This window comes from Grus americana, chromosome 27 (assembly GCF_028858705.1).
Source record: "Grus americana isolate bGruAme1 chromosome 27, bGruAme1.mat, whole genome shotgun sequence".
In the NCBI taxonomy this organism is placed as follows: domain Eukaryota; kingdom Metazoa; phylum Chordata; class Aves; order Gruiformes; family Gruidae; genus Grus; species Grus americana.
The window spans coordinates 1,650,335-1,667,839 of record NC_072878.1 but is presented as its reverse complement, the minus strand read 5'-3'; the positions used below and the strand labels follow the sequence as shown (position 1 = coordinate 1,667,839).

General features: G+C 52.1%; 2 protein-coding genes across 2 annotated transcripts; one reads left to right on the top strand and one right to left on the bottom strand.

Moving 5' to 3' along the window:
* Positions 1 to 3,096: 3,096 nt before the first annotated feature.
* Positions 3,097 to 8,180, top strand: LOC129196878 (olfactory receptor 14J1-like). The gene is made up of 3 exons (XM_054804849.1): positions 3,097 to 3,747; positions 4,021 to 4,337; positions 8,177 to 8,180. Exons 1-3 carry the CDS (start codon positions 3,097 to 3,099, stop codon positions 8,178 to 8,180), a joined length of 972 nt encoding a protein of 323 aa, XP_054660824.1.
* Positions 8,181 to 8,430: 250 nt separating this feature from the next.
* LOC129196877 (olfactory receptor 14A16-like) lies at positions 8,431 to 13,126 on the bottom strand (the record flags this gene model as incomplete). Its single annotated transcript, XM_054804848.1, has 2 exons — positions 8,431 to 8,799; positions 12,485 to 13,126. Coding segments are annotated over 2 exons (1,011 nt in total), but the record flags the coding sequence as incomplete, so codon positions are not given.
* Between the last annotated feature and the right edge of the window lie 4,379 nt (positions 13,127 to 17,505).

Genomic DNA, 17,505 nt, shown 5'->3' with positions numbered 1-17,505 from the left:
TTCCCTCGGTCCCCCTAGTCCCCCCAGTTCTGCCCCAGTGCTCCCAGTTCAGTTCCCTGGCTCAGCCCAGTGCTCCCAGTGCCACTCCAGTGCAGCCAGTGCCACTCCTTGGTTCTCCCAGTGCTTCTTCAGTTCTCCCAGTGGGGCTCCTTGGCTCCCCTCCCAGTTCTGCCACTGCCACCTCAGTGCACCCAGGGTGGCTCCCTGTCTCCCCCACTGGTCCCAATGCCACCCCAGTTCTCCTACTATGGCTCCCTGGCTCCTCCCAGTGCCCCCAGAGCCGCTCCCAGGCTCCCCGCAGTGCTTCTAGTCTCCATTTCTACTCCATTTCTAGTCTACATTTCTAGGCTCCATTTCTACTAGAGCTGCTCACAGGCTCCCTCCAGTGCTCCCAGTGCCACACCAGTGCTCCCACTTGTGGTGGGTTGACCCTGGCTGGACGTCAGGTGCCCACCAAAGCCGCTCTGTCACTGCCCTCTTCAGCTGGACAGGGGAGAGAAAATATAACGAAAGGCTCGGGGGTGTCGAGATAAGGACAAGGCGAGATCATTCACTAATTACTGTCACTGGCATCTTCTCACAGAAGACATCCCTGTAGCCTCCCCTCCTCCTGCTACCAAAACCTTGCCACACAAACCAAACACATCTGCTGGCCCTCGTTTTGCTGGTTTTGTAATCTCATTTGGTGTTTTGGAGGTGGTGTTCATGGCAATTCCTACCTGGGTCTGTAGAGCCCTGCAACTCCTCATGCTGTTCTCTTGTGAGACTCCACCACCATCAGGGTGAGCCACCCGCACACAAACATTAACCACTGACCAAATGGGGCTGCAGTCCAGAGGGACCTGAGATACTTTGAGATGCTAGTCAACACAAACCTCTTGAGGGTTACAAGGACAAGTGGCCAGTCCTGCATTAGAAGGCAGAGTAACCTCGGTCATCAGGGCAGGCTTGCACCTGACCGGCTGAGCAGTGACCCTGAGGAGAAGGGTCTGGGCGCTACGTGGGACACCATACAAGCCATTGGTGCATGTTCACTATGAACAAGGCCACCTGCATACAGGTCTGCATTAGGATGACCATGGCCACCCAGACCATCTTGAGACTGGTTGAAGTGTGGTTTCAGAGATGGTGGAGTTTTTCTCAACATTGGAAAGCAACACAAGAAAGAAATAATGGCACAAAGGGAAGCTTTGGAAGTTGAGACTGGGCATGAGGATTTCATGTCACGTTGACTTACACAAAACATCACTCCAAGTGCAGTTCTGTGGTACAAGAGGCCACCCAGAAACAGTCTGGATTAGCCAAAGCTTTGTATTTCAACACACAGCCCCTGAGGATGGAGAGATATCAGTAAGGGTAGGAAGATGCTCAAGTGAGAGCAAGGTTGGCAAGCACAGTGGATGTCCACAGCCTTCAAGGAAACAGGTGCAGGCATAGGACACCATAGCCCCTCCTGTGGTGGAGATGGTCAAGGGAGATGACAAAGTTGAAAGCCCCCAACAGAGCTGAGGTCTTGCTCCCATTGGCTGTGGCTGTTGGCTGTGTCAGCAAGGCCTACCAGGAGACACCTAATCCTGACAGCACGAGGGCCTCATGGCCTCCTTGTCTCCACTCAAGAGCCTGGGAGGTGTCGTACCACTGTCCTGCACTTGGCATTGCATGTCCCCACAACACCCTGCCCCAGGAAGAGCTCTGAGCCCTGTGTGTGGGACAGGACCTCCCTTCGCAGGGGCTGGGGACCAGGGCTTGGCCCTTTGGCTCAATAAAACACACCCAGGATTACTCAGCATCAGAGCCACCTTGCCATTGCCTTTGCCTACCTGTCATCACTGCCTCCACTTGCCTGCTCTAACCAGCCCCAGAGTTGCTTTGTCAGGGATGGCCCTCAGGGGGACCCATTAATGCTCCAAGAAACTGTGGAGTTTGCATCGGACTGTGACTTCTGGAGAGGTTTCATCAGCTTCCTCTCAGGGCCTGAGCTTCATGGACTCATCCCCAAACCCACCAGAGGGGTCATTAACATGCCGCCTTGGGCTGGGCCTCTGCTGCTGGTCTCCTGGGACGGAGGGAGCTCATGGCAAGTGGGCTGTGCTGCAGCGAGACATCTCTGCCCAGGAGCAGCTCCTCTGGGCTAGGCTGCCTTCAGGCTGCTCTCTTGTGGTCCCTCACTCTAGATGTCTGCTGGGCGTTGTCTGCTGAGCAATGAGCTGACTCTGCCTTTAGGACATCCCATCTTCAGGATTCCTGAATGTCTTCTTTGTCTCTCCCACCGAGCTTCTGTGCTGCCCCCCGAGAAAGGCACAGCTCTGCTGTAGGATCCCAGGGAGTTCTGACCCATCCCTCGTGGGTCGCCAGTCTCCTGTCAGATTCCTGTGCTTCTGTCTGAGAGAGGCCATGTCCAGTTCTAAGATCCAATTCTAAGATCTGTCCTTTGAAATAGGACTCTCCTGCTTTCATCAAACTCTAGTTGTGCTTCCTTTTTTTTTTTTTAAACACTAATCAGTATATGCTGTCATCTTCTTCTACCTCAAGGTAGCAGAAGCAAAAGCACGGGGCTGTTGGGAACAAGAAGGATGGACACTGCAGCTCTTTTGACTCTGCGCTGAGACACAGAGACCTGAGACCTTTTGCGTCTCTTTTTCTAACAATCCACCCTTTCAGTCGTAAAAAAGAGCATCTTTGGCCCTAAAGCTAATACTCACCAGATGTGATGATGGAAACAAAAAAACTACAGAGCAACAGACATGCTGAGCTGCTCTTCTGCAGCCCACACTCTTTGGAGTGATGACTGCAGATATTGAACATTTCCATCAAGGGTGAATTGCATCTGACAGCCCTTGTGACCATCGGGGGTGTCAAGAACCAGCTCCCATATACTCACTGCAGCAGGGCAGAGCTGACTCCTTGGCAGCACAGGGGCAGAGGTCCTGCTCCTCACAGCGCACTCAGTCAGCACAAAGCAAAGAAATCCCCTGGAACTAGGAGAGGTGGCAGGGTTTCTATGAAAAATGGAGTGGCTTTGCTAGGAGAACTCTGTCATAGCTTTTCCCTGCCCTTTCCTTTTTAGGACAATGGCCCCATATTAAGAACCAACAAATGTCCAACAGCAGCTCCATCACTGAGTTCCTCCTCTTGGCATTCACAGACACACGGGAGCTGCAGCTCTTGCACTTCTGGCTCTTCCTGGGCATCTACCTGGCTGCTCTCCTGGCCAATGGCCTCATCATCACTGCCATAGCCTGCGACCACCACCTCCACACACCCATGTACTTCTTCCTCCTCAACCTCTCCCTCCTCGACCTGGGCACCATCTCCACCACTGTGCCCAAAGCCATGGCCAACTTAATCTGGGACACCAGGGCCATCTCCTACACAGGATGTGCTGCACAGATCTTTTTCTTTTTCTTTCTGATCTCAGCAGAATATTTCCTTCTCACCGTCATGTCCTACGACCGCTACGTTGCCATCTGCCAACCCCTGCACTATGGGACCCTCCTGGGCAGCAGAGCTTGTGTCCACATGGCAGAAGCTGCCTGGGGCAGTGGGTTTCTCAATGCTGTGCTGCACACGGCCAATACATTTTCTATACCTCTCTGCCAGGGCAATGCCCTGGACCAGTTCTTCTGTGAAGTTCCCCAGATCCTCAAGCTCTCCTGCTCAGACTCAGATTACCTCAGGGAGGCTGGGCTTCTCATGGTTAGTGTCTGTCTAGCTTTTGGCTGTTTTGTTTTCATTGTGCTGTCCTATGTGCAGTGTGCTCTTCCAGGGACTGAGGAATGGCTCAGGTGTTCCTTGTGGGTGGACAGCACCCACACAGATGCTGAATGGACTCCAACTAAGCTGCCTGGGGCTTGACAGCCTGTGGTAGGGCTGATGGCAGAGGAGTGTACTAGTCCTTCTGTGAAATCTGCCAGATACTCAAGCTCTCCTGCTCAGACACCTGCCTCAGGGAAGTTGAGTTTATTGCTTTTAGTACCTCTCTATTTTTGTTTTGTTTTCGTTGTGCTGTTGTATGTGCAGATCTTCAGGGCCATGCTGAGGATCCCCTCTGAGCAGGGACGGCACAAAGCCTTTTCCATGTGCCTCCCTCACCTGGCCATGGTCTCCCTCTTTGTCAGCACTGCCATGTTTGCCTACCTGAAGCCCCCCTCCATCTCCTCCTCATCTCTTGATCTGTTGTTTGCTGTTGTGTACTCGGTGGTACCTCCAACACTGAACCCCCTCATCTATAGCATGAGAAACCAGGAGCTCAAGGATGCCGTGAGGAAAATGATGACTGGATGTCTTTCAGCAGCCATAGACTGCCTACGTTCCTCTGCAGCTGTTCCTCTCCCTGTGTATGTCGTGACAGGCCCAGTCTTTCCTTCTTTATTTTTTTTTCCTTTTTCCACTTTGGATGATGTTGTCTTCAAATAAATATAATTACTGCTCCTCTTAAATATCCACCCATCTTGTGTGACCAAGAGACTGTGTATATATGGGAAACCATTTTATTTAAGCAAGGTAAATGAGCCTGCAGCAACTTCTTTGTCTAAGATCCATTCTTAGCTTAGCAGAAATGAACAGGAAAGAGAAACACCTTTCTGGCTGCACCAGCTTGGGGCAGGCTGCTTTGTCCCTGGGGGATTAGGAGCTCTTGAGGACCCCAAGGGCCAGGGCTCTTGTGCTAGCCTGGGGAGACAGGATGGCACGGAGGGGCTGCAGACCTCTCAGGATATGCTGGAGAGAACAGGGGACACAGGGTGCCACTGACCTCCTTTCCCTTATGCCCACCCATCTCTGGCCCCCAGGAGCTTCTCTGTTTCCTGGGAAGGTGGCAGGAAGAAAGTCCCTTCTTGTGCACATCAGAGATAAGGAAGATGTTTCCATCTTGTGTGCATGCCTCAGCCTGGCAGATAGGGAATGCCCGCTGCTGGGGGTGGCTGTGCTCAGTCATGCCTCAGGAGCTGACCTTGCTCTCTTCCCCTCCTTCACTCCCCACACTTGGATGGACCACAGGAAACATCCATGATCCTGGAGAATGCACGACCCTCCTGGAGGGAGGTCCCACAACTGCAGGGGAAACGGGAAGGGCTTGAGAGACACATGGGGGTGCAGGCAGAGAGAGGGGTATGCATAGCAGTGAGTGTGTTAAAGGCAGGAAGAAGACTTGAAGTAGTGGTGGGGCTGCGGGGGTGTCATGCTGAAGGGAATCAGGCTGAATTTTGATTTGGAGGCAGCAACAGCAGCAGGAGGACATGCATTTCAGTGCTGGGATATGGCAATAAGTACAGGAGTCAAGCGAGTCTGGGACTGGGCTATTTTGGGTGCCAGAGGACATTAGCAGGGCATTGGAAGATGCCCGAGGGGTTGCAGGGAATTCACAGGCACTGTCAAGTCCTCAGTTAACCACAGCTTTGTCTTTGCAGGCACAGGCAGTGAGGCCAAAGTGGCACATACAAGTCCTTCATTTGCTGGCTGGGGAGGGAGACAAGGAAGCTTAGCATAGAATTACCAAGGTAATTTATTCTCTTATTTCAGCTGTGCAGGCAGTGGTGCCTCAGCCTAATGGCTGGAGGACCCCAGTACAGAGGAAAGCAGGGTTTGTATCTGTTACAGTACAGTTGTGGAGACCAATGCAATCACTCACGTTAAGGGATGGGCTCATCAGTTCCTACATCCTTGTCCCATGCAGGTGGTGCAGACAAACGGTCAGTGGTATGTTAATTCTCTTTGTTCTAAAGCGATGTCCTGCTCAGGTTGGGGGATTATCCTGGATGCTGGTCGGTTGCTGTTCTGGCCGTGGTTATACGCCCGGTTTTTTGAAAGGTAAATCTTCCATGGGTTTATCATGGACATGGGATGTTCTCAGCCGGTAAGAGCTGGCTTAGGTTGGGTCTTCAGGTCACATGGGCCCTGAGGTAAAAGCTCATAGTCTCAATTAGTGTTCATTCTTCTAAGCAAGTTGTACCGCAGTTAGCATCTTGCCTTTCACTGGCATCAGTAAAGCTTAGGAGATCCCAAGGTCAGAGTGAGATGAGGAAGCAGGAGGAGGTAGCTAAAGACCTCAGGAAAACTGGAACGGGCACAGGACAGTGTAGGACCATCTGTGGTGCCAACAGCTGATGGCCTTGGTGTGGCTGGGCCCTCCTCCAACACCAGGACAGAAGTCCTTGTGCTCTCCACAGTGGCTGCTGTCTCCTCCACTGAGTCCCATGAGAAGGCCCCAGTCCCTTACAGTCCCAGGGCCTTGTTGCCTCCTCACCCACCCCCCCATAGAGCCTGGGAGGTGTCCTACCACTGACCTGCACTTCGCATCACGTACCCTCCCATCACACTGCTCCCAGGAAGAGCTGTAAGCATCTCATGAGGGAAAGGATCCTCTCTTCAGGGAATGGGGGTCAGGGCTTGGCCATCCTGCTTGGTGAAACACATTTAGGGCTTTCACAGCCACCTCCACATTTGATTTTCCACATGTGACCAGTGCCTCTGACTTCCTGTTTTACCAGCTCCCAGGGACAACCACAGAATCACAGAATGGTTTGGGTTGGAAGGGACCTCAAAGATCATCTAGTTCAATCCCCTGCCATGGGCAGGGACAGCCTCCACTAGACCAGGTTGTCCAAAGCCCCATCCAACCTGGCCTTGAACACTTCCAGGGAGGGGGTATCCACAACTTCTCTGGGCAACATGTTCCAGTGACTCACCACCCTCATAGAGAAGAATTTTTTCCTAATATCTAATCTAAATCTACCCTCCTTCAGCTTAAAGCCATTACTTCTTGGCCTATCATTACATGCCTTTGTAAATCTCCTTGTCTGGTCATTCCCCCCATGGTCTCTTGAGTGATGGTCCTCCCTGCGGCCCACTAACACTCTCAGAAACTTGGAGGTTTGCTGCTGACTTTTACTTCTTTAGACACTTGTTCAATCTTTCAGGACCTGCAGTTCAGGAACTTGGCACCAGGGGGCTAATTAACATGCAAAATGCCCTAATGAGCCAATGCTCTGTGCATAATTTTCCTTTAGGTCTTCAGTTCTTATGTGGTTAATTAGAGAGATTTCAGGAGTGTAGTTAAAGTCCAAAGATTACAGCACTAAACAGTAAGGAAGGATTCTTTCCCCCCCCCACACACAGAGTTCTTAATTTTTCTGCTCACACATTACGTGATATGAGAAATCCTGAGTTCATATTGATCCTGAGTGTCTCCTAATGGAGTTTGAATATATATTCTGTAAATTCTCATGAGTTTTTTCATAGGACACGGACACGGACCAGCAAGATGATGACCCTTTCTCTCCCTCTGTGGAAAGAGAGACTTATACAGCCATTTCCAGAAATATATTTCCTGCCATCACTTTGAATGGGGAAACTGTGTTCTGGTGACACATTTATATCGTCATATGATAAATCTGCATTTCATAGCTAAAGGGAGCTTGGAGCAAGGAAGGTAGGAGGAGTTGGATAGATCACCCTATATTTCTTTGCCATCAAGAAATGGCCACACCTGCTATCACTTCCTTCATGGCATCCCTTTCTCTGAGCTGGCCACATCTTTATGGGATGTGCCATGGCATAACACCATGACCCGCCAAGTGCCAGACCTCACTCGATACGCAGAGGCCCAGAGCCCAGCCAAATAAAGAGGGCCAGAGCACAGATGTGGAAAACAAATGTCACTCCTGTCTTCAAGCAGGAAAAGAAGGAAGACGCAGGGAACTACAGGCCAGTCAGACTCACCTCCCTTCCTGGGAAGATGATGGAGCAGCTAATGCTGGAAACCCTTTCCAGGCACAGGAACGATAAGGAAGTCATCAGGAGTCGTCAAGGCCCAGGGCCTTATGTATGTCCAGTTTGCCTGAGTATTCCCTGATCCGATCCTTTTCCAGCAAGGCACATCTCCATGCTCCAGACTTTCCCCCTGGTCTCTGGCACCTGGGATTCCTGAAGGCCGATCTTGCTGGCAAATACTGAGGCAGTGACGGCATTCGGTGCCTCAGCCTTTCGCATGTCCTGCGTCACCAGGTCCCCAGTCTCACTGAGCAATGGGCCCACAGTTTCCCTTGTTTCCCTTTTGTTCCCTCTTACAGAAGCCCTTCTTGGTTTCTTTGGCATCCCTTGCCAAATTCCATGCCATTTGGGCTTTAGCTTTCCTACCTTTCTCCCTGCATGCTCAATGTCTCTGTGTTCCTCCCAGGTGACCCGTCCTCACTTCCACCCTCTGTATTCTTCCTTCTTGTGTTTGAGTTTGGCCAGGAGCTCCTTGTTCATCCACACAGCTCTCCTGGCATTTTTGCCTGACATCATATTTGATGGGATGTGCTTCTCTTGAGCTTGGAGGAGGTGATCCTGCAATATGAACCAGCTTTCTTGGGCCCCCCCTTCCCTCCAGGGCCACATCCCATGGGACTCTTCCAAGCAGATCCTTGAAGAGCCCAAAGTCTACTCCCCTTAAACCCAGGGCTCTGAGATTGTTTTTGCCTTCCTGCCTGCCCTCAGGAACCTGAACTCCATCATCTCATGGTCACTACAGCCCCATCTCATGGTCACAAGGCTGCCTTTGACCTTCACATCCCCAACAAGGCCCTCATTGTTGATGAGGATGAGGTCAGGCAGAGCACCTCTCCTCATTGGCTCCTTTGCCATTTGAGTGAGGAATTTCTCATCCAGGCACTCCACAAACCTCCTGGATTGCTTATGCCCTGCTGTGTTGTCCTTTGAGCAAATATCGAGGTGGTTGACATCTCCCATGAGGACCAGAGCCTGCCAATGTGAGGCTGCTCCTATCTGCCTGTTGAGGGCCTCATATACTTCTTCTTCCTGGTCGAGTGGCCGATAGCAGACATCCACTGTAATGCCACCCTTTCCTGGTCTCACTTTAATCCTCACCCTTAGGTTCTCTTGGCTCCCTACCCATCCCCAGACAAAGCTCCATGTACTCCAGCTGTTCTGCCACATAAAAGGCATCTCCCCCTCCTTGTCATCCCATCCTCTCCTTCCTCAAGAGCCTGTATCCCTCCATTGCGACATCCAATCATGGGAGCCATCCCACCATGTTTCCATGATCCCAACAAGATCATTGCCCTGCAGCTGCACACCGATCTCTAAATCCTCATGTTTATGCTCATGCTGCATGCATTAGAGTACAGACACTTTAGAGAGGAACCCCAGCATGTTGAGTTCTTGGAGAGGGTATGAGAGATTTCTCCATCATGGTGCTTTGTAGGCATTTCCTTGCTTACATGCAAGCACTGAACTTGAGCCCCATTTTGTTGATTTTGTGATCCCTTCCCATCACATCACCCCATGCCCTTGATCATTGATCCTGTCACTCCCTTAGAGGACTGCTGGTTACTCTCTCCCTCCCCCATCATTCTTAGTTCAAAGGCCTCCTTATGAGGTCAGCCAGCCTATTGGCAGAAACAGCTTTGCCCTGCTTAGTGAGGTGGATCCCATCTCTGCCAGGACGATGCTGGTCTGTAAACAGGGTCCCATGGTCGTTGAACCCAAAACCCTACCCCAGTTCCACAGTTAATTATTAACTTGTCCTAGTAGTGCCTTTCTCCTCACCAATGAGATTGAGGAGAACACCACCTGGGCCCCCATGCCCTTCAGTGCCACCCCCAGAGCTTTGTAGTCACTTCTGGTACTGTCCAGGTTGCCCCTGGTAGTGTCATTTGGGCCCACATGGGTTAAGAGCAGGAGGCAGTAGTCAGAGAGCCAGATGAGCTTTGGACGTCCCACCACAACATCCTGGATCCTTGTCCCCAGCAAGCAGCAAACCTCTCTAGATGGTCGGTTGGGCCAACAGATGAGTGCCTCTGTCCCCTGCATTAGGTAGTCACCCATTACAATGCACTACATCTGGTTGAGGCTTGAATATCTCCATTGTGGAGGTACCACAGCCTTTCGGAGTGCCTGTTCCTGGTGCCTCATGGACCTTATAGTGCAGCTTCTTTTCTCTTAAGTCTAGTCAGAATTTCCCACATCCCAACTTTTTCCCATGGCTTCTCATCCTTCCACTGTGCCCACATGGGAAGAGTCTGACTCCTTCTCCTCTGCACCATCCCATAAGACAGCTGTAGACAGTGACAGTATTGATATCTGTCAAGTAGAATTTTCCACTTGACAGGGTGAGGAATGTGTTTGGGTTAATGCTTAGACACTGTCTAATTCAGGGTTAAATACACTGCGTTGCTTTGATAATGACTGGACCCTTGAAGAAGAGGGAAATACTGATAAATGCACGCCTTGCTAAGGAATGTTCTTGAAGAGGGCCTGAAAGATTGACAACCTGATAATTTTTCTAATTCTGCAACAAGATAAATATGTTGTAGTTTCTGTGTGCAGTGTGCTAGCTTTGTGGCATTACCACCCTGCAACCATCTCTGTGCAGACATGAAATAAATAAAATACCTCTGCTCTGTGTGTGTATTGGTGTACTGCACATGGGGTAAATGATCCCACTTTTGGGAAAACACCAGGACATCTCATGTCTGTAAAGAGCCTTTTGACAAGGTGGGCACATCTGTGCTGGCCTGGACAGCCACTCCTACACCCCCTGCCCATGCTCTCCACAGCCCTTGAGCTGGTGGAGCTGCTCTGCAGAGCAAGTGGGCTGTGGGGCCTGGGGTCACAGGGGCACTCTGCAAGGGACGTGCTGGTCAGGCTGGGAGGCAGACCCAGCTCAGGGACATCACTGCCACTGACTGCCTCCCACCGAGGCTCTTATGTGGCCATGGAGGCTGCTCAAAGGAGACCTGCCTTATTGCCAATGCCATGAGATGTGTTTGGGTGCTGCACCGCATCCAGTCTATGGAAGTCCACTGATGGGAAAACGAACCACTCACCAGGCTCCTTGCCCTGTGCCTGCTGTGTCCCCTGGCCTTGCAGAACCCTCACTTGCTGGTTCACACCCACATTTAGCACTTGATCTCTGGGGCACTTCACCTTGCACAGGCTTGTGCTCAGTGGGCTTCATTCCCTGCTGACCTCCTGGCACGTGCTGTCCCTGCAGATCCCCTGGGCTCTCCTGGCAGCTCCTGATTCCTTCCAGAAAAACACTCCTCTGCCGTCAGCCCTACCACAGGCTGTCGAGCCCCAGGCAGCTTAGTTGGAGTCCATTCAGCATCTGTGTGGGTGCTGTCCACCCACAAGGAACACCTGAGCCATTCCTCAGTCCCTGGAAGAGCACACTGGGACCCTCATCTCATCCCTCTGCGCCCATGGAGAAACAAGCAAAGCAACAGTTTTCTCCAGAGTCTCTTCCTTGGGCATGGTCTTGAGAGAAACACTGGAAAAAGACGTAAGCCTTTGGGCAGTGCCCTGAGGAGATTGCCTTTCCTGGTGGAAATGCTGTTACAGAGGCCAGCTCTGTCAGAGATCTGCTGTGCAGGGACTCTGTACACAGGAACTGCCTCTGCAGCTCCAGAGAAGGTCTTGGGGGATAAAATCTCAGTCAGAAATGTCACTGCAGGGTCCTTTTCTGAGGGCACGGAAATTCATTTAGACTGTCTTTGGTCAAACCAGAGAGGTAGACAATGGACTGAAAGCAGCCCTGAGGAGAAGGACTTGGGTGTGTTGATTAACGAGATGATCAACACAAGCCATCAACACAGGCTTGAAGCCCAGAAAACCAACTGTGTCCTCGACTGCATCAAAAGAAGCGTGACCAGCAGGGTGAGGGAGGTTATCCTGCCCCTCTACTCTGCTCTGGTGAGACCCCCCAGCATCATGGCATCCAGCTCTGGGGCCCTCAACATAAGAAGGACATGGACCTGTTGAAGTGAGTCCAGAGGAGGGACACGAAATTATCAGAGGGCTGGAACACATCTGGCATGAAGGCAGGCTGAAAGAGTTGGGGTGGTTCACCCTGGAGAAGAGAAGGCTCTGGGGAGACCTTATACGAGCTTTCCCGTACCAAAAAAGGGGCCTACCAGAAAGCTGGACTGGGGCTGTTTCAATGGCATGTAGTGACAAGACACGGTGTAATGGCCTTAAAATAAAAGAGGGTAGAATTTGATTAGATATAAGGGAAAAAATCTTCCCTGTGAGGGTGGTGAGGCACTGGAACACATTGCCCAGAGAAGCTGTGGATGCCCCGTCCCTGGCAGTGTTCAAGGCCATGTTGGATGAGGCTTTGGGCAACCCGGTCTAGTGGAAGGTGTCCCTGGCCATGGCAGTGGGTTTGGAACTAGAAGATGTTTGAGGTTCATTTCAATCCAAACCATTCTATGATATGATTCTATTCTATAATATATAAGAATTAGTATGAATAACGATAATTCTTTGTGAACAACATTATTGGAAGTGAAAAAAAAAATCAACAATATCAACAACTACAAAATGTATAAAAGATAGGATGAGCCTGTTATGAATTATGTTACACATAATATGGAGAAGCAGCTGGGAACTATTTTACTTCTAAAAACCATCTAGTCATCACTTTCCAAACTGCATCCTTGAGCTCCTGGTTCCTCATGCTGTAGATGAGGGGGTTCACTGCTGGAGGCACCACCGAGTACAGAACTGCCACCACCAGGTCCAGGCATGGGGAGGAGATGGAGGGGGGCTTCAGGTAGGCAAACATTCCAGTGCTGACAAACAGGGAGACCACGGCCAGGTGAGGGAGGCACGTGGAAAAGGCTTTGTGCCGTCCCTGCTCAGAGGGGATCCTCAGCACAGCCCTGAAGATCTGCACATAGGACACCACAATGAAAACAAAACACCCAAAACCTAAAAAAGAACTTAACATAAGAAGCCAAACCTCCCTGAGGTAGGCATCTGAGCAGGAGAGCTTGAGGATCTGGGGGATTTCACAGAAGAACTGGTCCAGAGCATTACCCTGGCAGAGTGGTATAGAAAATGTATTGGCCGTGTGCAGCAGAGCATTGAGAAACCCAGTGCCCCAGGCAGCTGCTGCCATGTGGACACAAGCTCTGCTGCCCAGGAGGGTCCCGTAGTGCAGGGGTTGGCAGATGGCAACGTAGCGGTCATAGCACATGATGGTCAGTAGAGAATATTCTGCTGAGATCAGAAAGAAAAAGAAAAAGACCTGAGAAGCACATCCTGTGTAGGAGATGGCCCTGGTGTCCCAGAGGGAATTGGCCATGGCTTTAGGGACAGTGGTGGAGATGGTGCCCAGGTCGAGGAGGGAGAGGTTGAGGAGGAAGAAGTACATGGGGGTGTGGAGGTGGTGGTCGCAGGCGATGGCAGTGATGATGAGGCCATTGGCCAGGAGAGCAGCCAGGTAGATGCCCAGGAAGAGCCAGAAGTGCAAGAGCTGCAGCTCCCGTGTGTCTGCGAATGCCAGGAGGAGGAACTCAGTGATGGAGCTGCTGTTGGACATTTGCTGGTTCTTAATATGGGGCCATTGTCCTAAAAAGGAAAGGACAGGGAAAAGCTATGACAGAGTTCTCTGAGCAAAGCCTCTCCATTTTTCACAGAGATCCCACCCCATGTCCCCCAATTCCAAGGCATTTCCTTTCTTTGCTTTGTGCTGGCTGATTGTGCTGTGAGGAGCAGGACCTCTGCCCCTGTGCTGCCAAGGAGTCAGCTCTGCCCTGCTGCAGTGAGTACATGGGAGCTGGTTCTTGGCTTCCCCAATGGTCACAAGGGCTGTCAGATGCAATTCACCCTTGATGGAAATGTTCAATATCTGCACTCATCACTCCAGGGAGTGTGGGCTGCAGAAGAGAGGCTGAGCATGTCTTTATGATGACTTTCTCTGTGTTTTTCTCTTTCCACCATCACATCTGGTTTAGTACTATTTTTACTGGTAGAAATCCTCTTTTTTTATGACTGAAAGTGTGGACTCTTAGGACAAGACAGGGAAAAGGGCTCAGCTCTCTGTGTCTCAGTGCAGAGTCGGGAGAGCTGCAGTGTCCATTAGTCTTGTTCCAAGCTGCCCTGTGCTTTTGCTTCTGCTAGCTCAAGGATGACTATGCACACAAGTTGTGATGAGTGCAGGGGAGTCCTGTTTCAAAGGGCAGATATGGAAACTCTTCTAGCACAGATGTGGAGTTGTGGTGGAGAGGGCAGGACATGGCCCCTCTCAGAGAGAAGCAAAGGAATCTGAGAGGAGACTGGCAACCCACGAGGGATGGCTCAGCACTCCGTAGTTTCCTACAGGTAAGCTGTGCCTTTCTGGGGGGCACCACGCAAGCCCAGTGGGACAGAAAAAGCAGAGAGTCAGGTGTCCTGAAGATGGCATGTCTTAAACTCAGCTTCAGCTCATTGCCCAGCAGACAACACCCAGCAGACATCTAGAGTGAGGGACCAAACGAGATCTGCCTGAACACAGCATCTCCCAATCCTTGTGTGCAGTTTCCTCCCACTCCCTGCCCACGTCTCCACTGCCTGGAGCAGTATTTGCCAGGAGCTGTTTCTCTTTCCCCAGATCTCTTCCCTGTCCCTGCTCACAGACCCCATCCCACCCTCTGTGTGCATCTGTGTCACACCTCCTGGCAGCAAGGAATTGCCATGGGGGATGTCCATGCTGGCAAGTCTTAGGAGTCTCTGTCTCTTGTTGAAATCTGACAGCTCTGTTACCATTTGCATCTACTGTCCCAGCAGGAAAGTGAAAGTGCAGACACTGGAAAGCACCTTTACTCTGAGGTAGACCCTGCCTTGATGTGCTTCTTGAAAAGTTCCCTGGGAAATGTCCCAGGGGTGATCTGGAGCTGTGAGTAGACTGGAAACACGCAGCACCCTCTCAAGAGCAGAAGGACCCTGCCCTGCCCTTCCAGGGGGTCGCTCCTTCCACCCACAGCTTCTCCCTGCAGTGCCCTGGGCAGCTCCCCGGGCAGGCTGAGGGCTGACCCTGGCAGGCAGAAGATTCCCCTGGTGTGCAGGGACCGTCCTCTGAAGGACACAACTGGGCACCTCCAGCTGAAAACTGTGGCTACACAGCTATTCAAAATTGCCTAAAAAAGCCCCCTCCTTACAGATCCCATAAGCTTGAGCTGTGCCAGCTTGAGGAGATGCCTCCAGGAACCGCATCGGCATTGCCCTGCACCCAGAGACTTACCGTGTCAAGGGCTCTGAAGATTTCTCTTTCCCTGAGCTCTCAGCAAGCCTCCCATTTCCAACTGCCTTTAAGCTCTCTCTGCCTCGCTGTTCTCCCCTCGGTGCCTGCAGGCAGAGCCCTCAGCCCTGCTGTGCTCTGCAGAGGAGCAGCTCCTGGGCAGAGATGTCTCTCTGCAGCACAGCCCACTTGCCATGAGCTCCCTCCATCCCAGGAGCCTGGAGCAGCTCAGCAGCAGAGGCCCAGCCCAAGGCGGCATGTTAATGACCCCTCTGGTGGGTTTGGGGATGAGTCCATGAAGCTCAGGCCCTGAGAGGAAGCTGATGAAACCTCTCCAGAAGTCACAGTGCGATGCAAACTCCACAGTTTCTTGGAGCATTAATGGGTCCCCCTGAGGGCCATCCCTGACAAAGCAACTCTGGGGCTGGTTAGAGCAGGCAAGTGGAGGCAGTGATGACAGGTAGGCAAAGGCAATGGCAAGGTGGCTCTGGTGCTGAGTAATCCTGGGTGTGTTTCATCAAGCCAAAGGGCCAAGCCCAAGGGCCCCCAGCCCCTTGGAAGGGAGGTCCTGTCCCACACACAGGGCTCAGAGCTCTTCCTGGGGCAGGGTGTTGTGGGGACCTGCAACGTAAATTGCAGGACAATGGTACGACACCTCCCAGGCCTTTGAGTGGAGACAAGGAGGCCATGAGGCCCTCGTGCTGTAAGGATTAGGCGTCTCCTGGTAGGCCTTGCTGACCCAGCCAACAGCCACAGCCAATGGGAGCAAGACCTCAGCTCTGTTGGGGGCTTTCAACTTTGTCAGCTCCCTTGACCATCTCCACCACAGCTTGTCCTATGGTGTCCTATGCCTGCACCTGTTTCCTTGAAGGCTGTGGACATCCACTGTGCTTGCCATCCGTGCTCTCACTTGAGAATCTTCCTACCCTTACTGATATCTCTCCATCCTCAGGGGCTGTGTGTTGAAATACAAAGCTTTGGCTAATCCAGACTGTTTCTGGGTGGCCTCTTGTACCACAGAACTGCACTTGGAGTGATGTTTTGTGTAAGTCAACGTGACATGAAATCCTCATGCCCAGTCTCAACTTCCAAAGCTTCCCTTTGTGCCATTATTTCTTTCTTGTGTTGCTTTCCAATGTTGAGAAAAACTCCACCATCTCTGAAAGCACAAACAGTCTCAAGATAGTCTGGGTGGCCATGGTCATCCTAATGCAGGCCTGTATGCAGGTGGCCTTGTTCATAGTGAACATGCACCAATGGCTTGTATGGTGTCCCTCGTAGCGCCCAGACCCTTCTCCTCAGGGTCACTGTTCAGCCGGTCAGGTGCAAGCCTGCCCTGATGACCGAGGTTACTCTGCCTTCTAATGCAGGACTGGCCACTTGTCCTTGTAACCCTCAAGAGGTTTGTGTTGACTAGCATCTCAAAGAATCTCAGGTCCCTCTGGACTGAAGCCCCATTTGGTCAGTGGTTAATGTCTGTGTGCGGGTGGCTCACCCTGATGGTGGTGGAGTCTCACAAGAGAACAGCATGAGGAGTTGCAGGGCTCTACAGACCCAGGTAGGAATTGCCATGAACACCACCTCCAAAACACCAAATGAGATTACAAAACCAGCAAAACGAGGGCCAGCAGATGTGTTTGGTTTGTGTGGCAAGGTTTTGGTAGCAGGAGGAGGGGAGGCTACAGGGATGTCTTCTGTGAGAAGATGCCAGTGACAGTAATTAGTGAATGATCTCGCCTTGTCCTTATCTCGACCCCCGAGCCTTTCGTTATATTTTCTCTCCCCTGTCCAGCTGAAGAGGGCAGTGACAGAGCGGCTTTGGTGGGCACCTGACGTCCAGCCAGGGTCAACCCACCACAACTGGGAGCACTGGTGTGGCACTGGGAGCACTGGAGGGAGCCTGTGAGCAGCTCTAGTAGAAATGGAGCCTAGAAATGTAGACTAGAAATGGAGTAGAAATGGAGACTAGAAGCACTGCGGGGAGCCTGGGAGCGGCTCTGGGGGCACTGGGGGGAGCCAGGGAGCCATAGTGGGAGAACTGGGGTGGCACTGGGACCAGTGGGGGAGACAGGGAGCCACCCTGGGTGCACTGAGGTGGCAGTGGCAGAACTGGGAGGGGAGCCAAGGAGCCCCACTGGGAGAACTGAAGAAGCACTGGGAGAACCAAGGAGTGGCACTGGCTGCACCGGAGTGGCACTGGGAGCACTGGGCTGAGCCAGGGAACCGAACTGGGAGCACTGGGGCAGAACTGGGAGGACTAGGGGGACCGAGGGAATTGCTCTGCAAGCACTGGGGCAGTACTGGGAGCACTGGGGGAAGCCAGTGAATGGCACGGGGAGACCTGGAGCACAACTAGGAGCACTGCAGGGAGCCTGGGAGCTGGACTGGGAGCACTGGGGTGGCTCTGGGAGAACTGGAGGGAGGGGAGGAGGGGAGGTCGGGGGGCAAAGAGCCCCACCAGGTTCACTGTGAGGAGCCAGGAATCCACACTGGGAGCACTA

Bases quoted from the DNA above. Each gene is read 5' to 3' on its own strand.
- LOC129196878 (XM_054804849.1), top strand. From the start codon at position 3,097: ATGTCCAACAGCAGCTCCATCACTGAGTTCCTCCTCTTGGCATTCACA. The intron at 3,748-4,020 runs GTGCAGTGTGCT...TTGTATGTGCAG, and splicing joins TTTTCATTGTGCTGTCCTAT to ATCTTCAGGGCCATGCTGAG.